At 41.9% G+C, this 12,438-nt stretch overlaps 1 protein-coding gene across 3 annotated transcripts in view; it reads left to right on the forward strand.

The window, feature by feature from the left end:
- LOC138667014 (oocyte zinc finger protein XlCOF22-like) overlaps positions 1 to 8,117 on the forward strand; it is a 32,758-nt gene extending 24,641 nt beyond the window's left edge. For all 3 annotated transcript variants that reach the window (XM_069755246.1, XM_069755247.1, XM_069755245.1), the window contains one exon: positions 6,665 to 8,117. In XM_069755246.1, the coding sequence (XP_069611347.1) occupies positions 6,665 to 7,923 (1,259 nt within the window). In that variant the 3' untranslated portion in view covers positions 7,924 to 8,117. The remainder of the gene's footprint in view (positions 1 to 6,664) is intronic.
- Positions 8,118 to 12,438: the final 4,321 nt, after the last annotated feature.

Here is a 12,438-nt window from a genome sequence, read left to right on the forward strand (position 1 = left end):
GATACTCACCACACACGGGGATATGAACACACACACAAAATGCGCCACACACTACCACGTGCTTGAACACATATCACCCTCAGCACACATTTCACCACACATTCTCCAACCTCGCCACATAAAAGTCGAAACACAAAAGTCGCCGCTCAAAACTCGCCACGCGCAGAACTCGCCACATGCAAAAACTAGGCTCTTGCAAAACTCGCCACAAGTGCAAAACTCACCTCATGGAAAACTCGCCACACGCAAAACTTGCACACGCGGAAAAATTGCCACATGCACAAAAGTTGCAACACATGCAAAATTTGCCTCACACAAAACTTGCACATACTCAAAAGGCACCACACAAAACTCGCCACGCGCAAAACTCGCCATGCGCAAAACTTGCTGCACACAAGTTGCTACACTAACCTGTCACATGCAACTCGACACACAAAAAGTTGCTACACAAAACTCATCTCACAAAAGTCGCTACATGCATGTCGCCACACGCAACTCAACACACACAACTTGACAAACGAAACTCGCCCTAAAACACACACAAGTCTGGTCTTATCCTTCAAAAATAAAAATCTGATTAATAAGCAGACAAACTACAACAAATGTACCATATAGGAAATACGGCAGCTGTCAGTCACATGACCTGTCTATTATGTGTATGTGTGAGCTAATATATACTGCCAGGGGGAGGGCTTCCTGTTGGCTGGGGATTTATCAGGCTGCCAATTTAGCTTACAAATACTGAGGTAAAAATACTGAGCAAATAACGTGTGAACGAGGTCTAATACAGGAGGAGATGACACACAGGTATATACTATATACAGGGGAGATGACACACAGGTATATACTATATAGAGGAGGAGATGACATACAGGCACATATATATACAGGAGGAGATGACATACAGGTATATACTATATACAGGAGGAGATGACACACAGGTATATACTATATACAGGAGCAGATGACCTACAGGTATATACTATATACAGGAGGAGATGACATACAGGTATATGCTATATATAGAAGATGACATGCAGGTATATACTATATACAGGAGGAGATGACACACAGATATATACTATATACAGGGGAGATGACACACAGGTACAGTTAGGGCCAGAAATATTTGGACAGTGACACAAGTTTTGTTATTTTAGCTGTTTACAAAAACATGTTCAGAAATACAATTATATATATAATATGGGCTGAAAGTGCACACTCCCAGCTGCAATATGATAGTTTCCACATCCAAATCGGAGAAAGGGTTTAGGAATCATAGCTCTGTAATGCATAGCGTCCTCTTTTTCAAGGGACCAAAAGTAATTGGACAATGGACTCTAAGGGCTGCAATTAACTCTGAAGGCATCTCCCCCGTTAACCTGTAATCAATGAAGTAGTTAAAAGGTCAGGGGTGGATTCCAGGTGTGTGGTTTTGCATTTGGAAGCTGTTGCTGTGAGCAGACAACATGCGGTCAAAGGAACTCTCAATTGAGGTGAAGCAGAACATCCTGAGGCTGAGAAAAAAGAAAAAATCCATCAGAGAGATAGCAGACATGCTTGGAGTAGCAAAATCAACAGTTGGGTACATTCTGAGAAAAAAGGAATTGACTGGTGAGCTTGGGAACTCAAAAAGGCCTGGGCGTCCACGGATGACAACAGTGGTGGATGATCGCCGCATACTTAATTTGGTGAAGAAGAACCCGTTCACAACATCAACTGAAGTCCAGAACACTCTCAGTGAAGTAGGTGTATCTGTCTCTAAGTCAACAGTAAAGAGAAAACTCCATGACAGTAAATACAAAGGGTTCACATCTAGATGCAAACCATTCATCAATACCAAAAATAGACAGGCCAGAGTTAAATTAGCAGAAAAACACCTCAAGAAGCCAGCTCAGTTCTGGAAAAGTATTCTATGGACAGATGAGACAAAGATCAACCTGTACCAGAATGAAGGGAAGAAAAAAGTTTGGAGAAGAAAGGGAACGGCACATGATCCAAGGCACACCACATCCTCTGTAAAACATGGTGGAGGCAACGTGATGGCATGGGCATGCATGGCTTTCAATGGCACTGGGTCACTTGTGTTTATTGATGACATAAGAGCAGACAAGAGTAGCCGGATGAATTCTGAAGTGTACCGGGATATACTTTCAGCCCAGATTCAGCCAAATGCTGCAAAGTTGATTGGACGGCGCTTCATAGTACAGATGGACAATGACCCCAAGCATACAGCCAAAGCTACCCAGGAGTTCATGAGTGCCAAAAAGTGGAACATTCTGCAATGGCCAAGTCAATCTCCAGATCTAAACCCAATTGAGCATGCATTTCACTTGCTCAAATCCAGACTTAAGACGGAAAGACCCACAAACAAGCAAGACCTGAAGGCTGCGGCTGTAAAGGCCTGGCAAAGCATTAAGAAGGAGGAAACCCAGCGTTTGGTGATGTCCATGGGTTCCAGACTTAAGGCAGTGATTGCCTCCAAAGGATTTGCAACAAAATATTGAAAATAAAAATATTTTGTTTGGGTTATGTTTATTTGTCCAATTACTTTTGACCTCCTAAAATGTGGAGTGTTTGTAAAGAAATGTGTACAATTCCTACATTTTCTATCAGATATTTTTGTTCAACCCTTCAAATTAAACGTTACAATCTGCACTTGAATTCTGTTGTAGAGGTTTCATTTCAAATCCAATGTGGTGGCATGCAGAGCCCAACTCGCGAAAATTGTGTCACTGTCCAAATATTTCTGGCCCTAACTGTATATACTATATACAGGAGGAGATGACATACAGGTATATACTATATATAGAAGGAGATGACATTCAGGTATATACTATATATAGGGGAGATGACACACAGCAGGTATATAATATATACAGGGGAGATGACATACAGGTATATACTATATACAGGAGATGACATACAGATGTATACTATATATAAGGGAGATGACAAACATGTATATACTGAGGTGATGAGGTGAAAATGAGAGGTGTGAGGTGAAAATGAAAAGGTGTGAGTGCAAAATGAGAGGAGTGAGGAAAAATAATGGAGTGATCAGAAAATGACAGATGTAAGGTTGAAATGACAAGTGTTAGGGGGGAATGAGAGGAGTGAGGGAGAAAATGAGAGGTGTGAGGGGGAAAATGAAAGATGTGATTGGGAAAATGAGAGGCGTGATGGGAAAATAAGAGAAGTGAGGTGCTATAACTAACCACAGATATTTACTATGCCCAGGCAACGCCGGGCTCTTCAGCTAGTTTCTTATATAAGTTATACAGTGTGATTTTCTGGATTTTATTTTTGATATTCTATCTCTCAATATTAAAATGAACCTACCCTTCAAATTATAGACTGTTCATGTCTTTGTCAGTGGGCAAACTTACAAAATCAGCAAGGAATCAAATACTTATTTCCCCCACTGTATATTATAATAAGTATGGTGATGTGATAGCACCACACACACAATATATACTGTTTTCTATACAGTTCCAGTGGAGCTATGTAACTGAACGGTGCACCCTGCTATGTACTGTATATAGTACTGCTGGAGTTCAGAGGATTTAATTGGTTGTAATTTTCAATATTTTATTCTCTTGTGTTCCACACTCTAAAATGTCCAGAATAAGATGAGATTCTTAAAGGCATAGCTAGGGTTTTGGTTCAGGGGCAAAACTTCTGAGTGGGCCCCTAACCAGGAAACCCTGATTAAAACTATAGTGCCACACCCTTATGTGGATGTAGGAGAACTTCAGCAGATGACAGAGCTGTTGCTGAAAATAATCTCTATTCAAAGACCAACATTGATATTACCACCATATGGTCAGTGGTAGATACCAGTCCTATGGAATCTATAAATGACTACTGCATAGTTATAGATGGTGACTTACAGAGGATGTTCTTTCTGATGGACAAAAAAAAGTTGCACTCTGTAGTGCTAAAGCATGTCAATATGAAATATATGACATATGATTAGCGATACTGCTTCTGGATACTAGGAAAAAAATGAGACGCTTAGCAAACAATTTGGCCAATTCATGCATGCCCAGCAACCAATGACATAGCGGTCTCAAATTGCATGAATGCATGCATGAATTTACCAAATTATGTGCTAAGAGTCTCATTTTTTTATTAGTATCTAGAAGCAGTATTGCTATTCATATTGTCATGCTTTAGCACTACAGAGTGCAACTTTTTTGTTTATTGTATATGGAGATGCCTGCTCCTAGTATGCACCTGTTCACATTAGCTTGGAAGTGCCAGTCAGTCTTTTGTCAATTCTTTCTGATGGAATCGCTCACTTTTCCCGTCTTTTCCATCTGGCCTAGACTGACATGACAACTTCTTCCAGCCTGGCCTCTGCTGCAGAGATTACAACAGCGAGACATCTCACTTCTCATATTTTCCGCACTGTCCCCATCTATCCCCAACCTGTACAAACTTCTAATCCTGCTGATTCCCCAATACTGAGCCACTGCTGCCGTATGTGTCCCTATTACTGCACCTACTGTGTGCCCTCTAGATGGTAAAACAAACCTAGATTATAATAATGCCCTGTGCAAGTGCCCGAGAAAACAGTGGCCACATTTTGCCCCTTAGAAAGCAATAATACCCTGTGTGCCCCTTTGACAGTCACAGTAACCCGAGTTCCCCTATTACAATAAGTGTCCAATTTACATTTAATAATGTCCCGAGTCTCCCCTCTGCACAGCTCCCCTATACACAGTATGATGCTCTCTTATACACAGTATAATGCCCCCTCACAGTATAATATCACCCACACAGTATACTAACCCCTTAGTAGCCCTCAAACTGTTTGATGGCTCCAACACTGTATGATGCCCCCTCATTGTAATCCCCACACTGCATGATGGTCCCCCTAGATGGCCTCCATATAGTATAATATACCAGATAGTCCTCAACATAGTATAGTACACTTCCCATAGACCTCTATATAGTATAATGCACTTCCCATAGGCCTCTATATGTTATAATGCACTCCTCATAGACAGACTATAGTATAATGCAATCACCATTGGCAGACTCTATGTAGCATAATGCACCCCCATAGGCTAACTCTATATAGTATAATGCACCCCCCATTGGCAGACTCTATATTGTATAATGCACTCCTCATAGGCAGACTCCATATTGTATAATGCACCCCCCATAGGCAGATTCTCTATTGCATTGCATAATGTACCACCCATAGGCAGACTCTGTTGTATAATGCAGCCCCCCTAGTCAGACTCAATATTGTATAATGACTCCCATAGGCAGACTTTATATAGTATAATGCACCCCCATATGCAAACTCTATATAGTATAATGCACCCCCATAGGCAGACTCTATTGTATAATGCACTACTCATAGGGCTTGTAGCATAATGCACCCCCATAAAAAATAAATACAATACTCCTCTCTCCTCCTCGTTCCCTCTCTGCTCTGAGTTCCCACACATCTCAGCACAGCGAGCACCGAGTAGTGACTTCAGCGCGACCCTGTCTGTGTCAGAGATTTCAGACGCTGAGAGGGGGTGATGGGAGAGGGAGCGTAATGCTCCCACTCTCATCAATGCGGTCAACTGTATCAGCATCCAGGGGTCCCATAGCGGCCGGGTGGCAAAGCAGGAAGATTGAGTTTCTCTGCTCTGCCGCAAATTGTAACTGTATGGGCTCGCTGTCCACTCCGATATAATTACAGTAGCGTAGCTCCAGGTGGGCCCCTCGGAGCATGAGGGTCACCCCCTCTGCCACATCAGTCGCTATGCTACTGAATACTTAGAATTGCACCCTGTACACAGGACTGGAGAAATGATACTATAAGGGGGGGGGGGGGGGGATGTGGAATGTGCCAAATGGAGTGGCTTGTGTCAAGTCTGTCCAAGGTAGCAATTATTGAGCCTGTTTCCTCTGACAGAAATAACAATGTGTACATGACCAGTACTGCTCCTCCAATGTGCTCTCCTCCATGGTAGAGTGTTTGTACCAGTCACAGTGTGCATAAGATGAAATCACCTACAGTAATTAATGAATTACTGAAATCTTTACAAATCTCTTCTTGAAATGTATCTGGAAATGATTGGTGACACACAGTGAAACATTAACCTGAAGAAAAGTTAACATTTGAAAGAGCACAACCTGGTGGACTAACACCATAAACTATCAGCACCTATTTTGTGGTCTTATGCCTTAGGCCAGGTTCACATTACGCTTTTGGTGTCCGTTAGATGGACTACGTTACACCGCGGCATAACGTGGTTTAACGTAGTCCGTTAACGCCGCCATTTAGTTCAATGTCGGATACATCGCTAGCGCACGCCCACAATGGGCGTGCGCTAGCGATGTGCAGTCATTGAGTGACGGACCCTGGGACGCGGGCTGCAGTGTTTCCGGGTCTGTCACTGCTAGCGCAGATAGAGCATCTGCTAGCTCTATCTGCGCTAGCGCACTGACATACCGGCACTTGCGCTAACAGCAGCCCGTTAACGCATGTGTTGAACGGGCTGCTGTTAACGCAATGTGAACCTGACCTTAGTCTGTTGTTAATTGAATTCTATTAGTTTATATGAAAATATTATAAAGTATATAACAAAAAATATTAATATAATTAAAATGCAATGTTATTTAAAATAATACAAATCAGATTTTTTCTTGGCAGATGACTGTACCAGGAGCTCTGAGGGACATTGGAAATTCTCAGATTTTGCAGCTGATAATTGTAGTAGCACACCAGATACATGTGAAGAACATGTAATTTTCTCAGATACACAACAAGATCAACTGAGAAAAAATCTGTCCTCTGATCCTTTTCAACAACTCATCTCCTCTACTGCTTCATTAAAGACAAATATGCAAATTGAAAGTCAAAAAAGTGCTGTTGAAAATGAAATGGTTTATATAGGGGAGAAATCATTTTCATGTTCAGAATGTGGAAAATATTACAATAGTAAATCAAGCCTTGTTATACATCAGAGAAGCCATACAAGGGAGAAGCCATATTCATGTTCAGAATGTGGGAAATGTTTTACAGAAAAATCATATCTTGTTAAGCATCAGATAATTCACACAGGGGAAAAGCCTTTTTTATGCTCAGAATGTGGAAAATGTTTTCATTGGAAAGCAAGTCTACTTTCACATCTGAGAGTTCACACAGGAGATAAGCCGTTTTCATGTACAGAATGCGGGAAACGTTTTAGAGTGAAAGCAAAACTTGAAGACCATCAGAGAATTCATACAGGGGAAAAGCCATTTTTATGCTCAGAATGTGGGAAATGTTTTAACCTGAAAACAACTCTTGTTACCCATTTGAGAAGTCACACCGGAGATAATCCATTTTCATGTTCAGAATGTGGGAAACGTTATAGGGTGAAAGCCAACCTTAAAATACATCAGCGATTTCACACAGGAGAAAAACCATTTTCATGCTCCAAATGTGGGAAATCATTTAAACGGCAATCAGTTTTAACACTACATGAGAAAATTCACACAGGAAAAAAGCCTTTTTCATGCTCAGAATGTGGAAAATATTATAGTAGTAAGACAAGCCTTGTTACACATCAGAGAAGTCACACAGGGGAGAAGCCATATTCATGCTCAGAATGTGGGAAATGTTTTCATTGGAAAGCATGTCTTGATAAACATCTCAGAATTCACACAGGGGAAAAGCCATTTTCATGTTCAGAATGTGGAAAATGTTTTCGATTAAAAGCTCGACTTGTAATACATCAGAGAAGTCACACAGGAGAAAAGCCATTTTCATGCTCAGATTGTGGGAAATGCTATACCACCAGAACAATTCTTGTTACCCATCAGAAAATTCACACAGGAGATAAGCCATTTTCATGTTCAGAATGTGGTAAATGTTATAGTGTGAAAGCAAAACTTAGAATACATCAGAGAACTCACAAAGGGAAGTAGCCATTTTATTTTTTTTAATTGTTTTATTGACAATATGTACTATAAAAACATATAAGTTATAGGAAGTTACTCATCTGCAAAAAATATAAAACAATTTGGTTCACTAATTGATTATAAAATGTATAAAATTGCTAGTTACCATTTGTTATTATGTTAATGACAACTAATAAGAATAAAGTAATATACCTATATAACCGGAGATGTGTCCTTCTGTCCGGAGCCTCAAGCGAATGCCAGGATAACGGTTGGAGCAGCAGCAGCTTCACCAGTGTGTGGGAGTAGGGGGAGAGAGAGACACAGACTTGCCACCTGGGCGTAGAACATGTTCATAGGTAGTGTGGGTATATAGGTTTGTATGTATGTGTAATATATACAGGTGCTTCTCACAAAAAGCAAACATTCCAGCAGCAGTCCACTCCTCCAGAACCACTCCATAGGGTTGTCTTGCTAACTGCCTATCATTTCTACCTGTTGTCTGTTCAATTTGCACAACAGCAGGAGAAATTGTTTCACAATCAGTGGTGCTTCATAACTGGACAGTTTGATTTCAGAGAAGTGTGACTGACTTGGAGTTACATTGTGTTGTTTAAGTGTTCCTCTACTTTTTTGCTTGATGCCTGAGTCAGAAGGATGCATCCAACATTAATACACCAGCGGTCCAGTGCCTCGAGGTGACAAAGAGGAGGACAAGGTTGGAGGAGTGTGGCACCATGAGGATGAGGCTGGAGGAGGAGTGTGATGCCTGAGTCAGCACCAGTGCATATCATGGTCCCTGGAGCCATTTTATTGAAGACACAGTCACACACAGTGTCTTCAACAAAATATGCTCCCCCATCCTATTATTTGCTCCCCCATCTTGCCTACGCTGCTGTTGTTCAATACATGCAAACAAAAGAAACAATAAACACTCCTGCTCAGTTTTTCCTCGCTTTCCAGCAGCACGTTGTCTGTGTTAAATACTTAAATAATATGGTGCCCGAGTCAGCATACCACGCTATCGGCACCATTTTATTGAAGACACTGTATATGCAAATTCACAAACACTGTTTTAAAAAAAAAAAATGGCTCTGGAAATGTACCAAATAAAGTGTTTGCTACTCAAGTGTAGAACAGGATCAATAGCTAGTACACCCATATTTGAACAAAGTATGTATTTTCATTTATATAACTACAGTATAAAAGTGGTGTCTGCTGATGCTTTTTTTTCCATCCAATTTGACATTGACCAGGGAGAGATGTTATACATCATCCAGACAATTGCAAGAGAAACCATTCAATGCCCCACTTGTCTCATTCAATGAGTGATCCGATAATAAGATGAGACCCGGGGCATACATAGAAATTATTATTATTATTATTTATTGTTATAGCGCCATTTATTCCATGGCGCTTTACATGTAAGGAGGGGTATACATAATAAAAACAAGTACAATAATCTTAAACAATACAAGTCATAACTGGTATCGGAGGAGCGCGGACTCTGCCTGCGAAGGCTCACAATCTACAAGGGATGGGTGAGAATACAGTAGGTGAGGATAGAGCTGGTCAGGCAGCGGTTTGGTCGATCGGTGGTTACTGCAGGTTATAGGTATGTCGGAAGAGGTGGGTCTTCAGGCTCTTTTTGAAGGTTTCGATGGTAGGCGAGGGTCTGATGTGTTGTGGTAGAGGGTTCCAGAGTAGGGGTGATATGCGAGAGAAATCTTGTGTACGATTGTGGGAAGAGGAGATATGAGGGGAGTAGAGAAGGAGGTTTTGTGAGGATCGGAGGTTGCATGTAGGTAAGTACCGGGAGATGAGGTCACAGATGTATGGAGGAGACAGGTTGTGGATGGCTTTGTACGTCATGGTTAGGGTTTTGTCCTGGAGTCTCTGGGCAATGGGGAGCCAGTGAAGGGATTGACAGAGGGGAGAAGCTGGGGAATAGCGGGGGGACAGGTGGATTAGTCGGGCAGCAGAGTTTAGAATAGATAGAATAGATTGGAGGGGTGCAAGAGTGTTCGAGGGGAGGCCACAGAGCAGGAGGTTGCAGTAGTCAAGGCGAGAGATGATGAGGGCATGGACTAGGGTTTTTGCAGATTTTTGGTTGAGAAATGAACGGATTCGTGAAATATTTTTGAGTTGAAGTCGGCAGGAAGTGGAAAGGGCTTGGATATGTGGTTTGAAGGAGAGATCAGCGTCAAGGATTACCCCGAGGCAGCAAGCTTGTGGGACTGGGGAGAGTGGGCAGCCAGTTACTGTAATGGATTGGTTCGTTGGGGGGGTCACGTGAGATGGGGGAAAGATGATTAATTCTGTTTTGTCCATGTTAAGTTTCAGAAATCTAGCGGAGAAGGATGAAATAGTGGACAGACATTGAGGGATTCTGGTTAGTAGGGAGGTGATATCTGGTCCAGAGATGTAGATCTGTGTGTCATCAGCATAGAGATGATACTGAAAGCCATGAGATTCTATGAGCTGTCCCAGGCTAAAGGTGTAAATGGAGAAGAGCAGGGGCCCTAGGACTGAACCTTGTGGGACTCTGACAGATAGGGGGCGAGGTGAGGAGATGATGTGTGAGTGGGAGATGCTGAATGTCTGGTCTGTTAGGTATGATGAGATCCAGGATAGGGCCAAGTCTGTGATGCTAAGGGATGAGGGTCTGTAATAATAGAGAATGGTCCACTGTGTCAAAGGCAGCCGACAGGTCCAGGAGGACAGAGTAGTGTTGCTTGCTCTTGGCGGTTAAGAGGTCATTGGTGACCTTAGTTAGGGCAGTTTTAGTGGAGTGGTGTGACTGGAAGCCAGATTGTAAGCGGTCAAAGAGGGAGCAAGAAGAGAGATGGGAGGACAGTTCAAGGTAGACATGTTGTTCCAGTAGCTTGGAGACATACGGGAGAAGTGATATAGGGCGATAGCTAGATACAGAGGATGGGTCAAGAGAGGGCTTGAGGATAGGTGTAATGGAGGCATCATGAGTTGTCAAAGAAAAAGTCTGAACTAAAAATTCCTTCAAATCACTCACACCTTTTAAAGACAGGAAAAAGATAAATGTATTGTTTTATGCACACAAAATAGTGATGCCTTTTAGTGTCCCACCCACTATGATACAGTTTCCAAGGCAGTCACCCAGTATAACACCCGCAAGATGGCTCTCCAGGATATAATGTCCCCACAATTCCACATACACATTTTACTCCTATGTAAACCCCCAACATGCACAGTATGATGCCTTCACTGTTTATTCCCTTATACAATGAGGCCTCCTCGGCTTTCCCACACAGTCTGATGTCCCTATGAAGGCACCACATTTCTCCCAATACATGATGAGGCTGCTTGGGCTCCTTATTACAGTATAATGTGCCCAGTGTGTGTACCAATACAGTATGAGGCCACCATTGTGCTCCCCATTACAGTATAATGTACCCGCTGTGGCTACCAATACAGTATGAAGCCACAAAAGTGGTCAACAAATTTTCGTGTCTCTCCTCCTCACAGGAAAATGTACAGAAGTTCAGGAAAGCTGATGCATCAAAACAGCAAATTTTTGTTAAAAAAAAAAACTTCAAAAATTCATACAGCTCTAGAATAGAGACAACATTACACTATTTAAGAATGCCCCCTAAGGTAATGGCTCCTCTTCTTCCTCCTCCCAGGAGCTCCTTTAAGTAGCAGTCTGACACATAGGTAAAACTAATTTTTGCCACACTCATTCTTCTAAAAACAACATAAAATACATAAATTTACATACACTATATACATATTCATTGCATCATATAGCACAATCGTATGAGCAATGCCACAGTGTCAATATAAAATTATCCCCTTATAATGTCAGGTTCATCAATGCACGATCACATCTACTCCCTTTCATATATTAAGACACATACCTTATGAAGATGCATATTAATCTATCAAAACATCTATCCCTAGTGACCCACATATAGTTTAAAGGAAGCAGACTAACTTTAATCGCCAAAAATGCATGGCAGCGTGTGGCGTCATCTTCCTGTACAGAGTAGATATCACATGATAGGTAATCAAATAATCCGCCGTCATTACTGATGAGCGAACGTGCTTGGAAGTGTAATCTGAACATGTTTGGGTGCTAATCGAGTGACTTTGGCGTGCTCGAAAACAATGTTCGAGTCCTTGCAGCTGCATGTCTACTTGTAGTGGTCGCCATAGGGTACTACACATCCCCCTCCTATTCATTTCAATACGAGGCGGATGTGAAGTAACAAGCCCCGACCACTACAAGTAGACGGCCAAGCTCCACAAGTAAGTTCTTCTGGCCGATGTCCGAAGGTACTGATAACAGCTGATCAGATTGGCTTCCTCTGGGGTCTGTTTTACGGCTAACAAGTGCCAGTTTATATATGCCAAGATAAACAAATAGGGTACAGAACAGCTGTGTGGCTTACCGGGAGCGTCTCCGGTGAGTAGACAAAGAAGTATGCATGCGTCAAGCAGCATTCCCATAGAAACATTTCAACAGATACGTGTAAAAAAAAATCAATATCAACGCGCAGCTGCTGA

This window comes from Ranitomeya imitator, chromosome 2 (genome assembly GCF_032444005.1).
Source record: "Ranitomeya imitator isolate aRanImi1 chromosome 2, aRanImi1.pri, whole genome shotgun sequence".
NCBI classification, from domain to species: domain Eukaryota; kingdom Metazoa; phylum Chordata; class Amphibia; order Anura; family Dendrobatidae; genus Ranitomeya; species Ranitomeya imitator.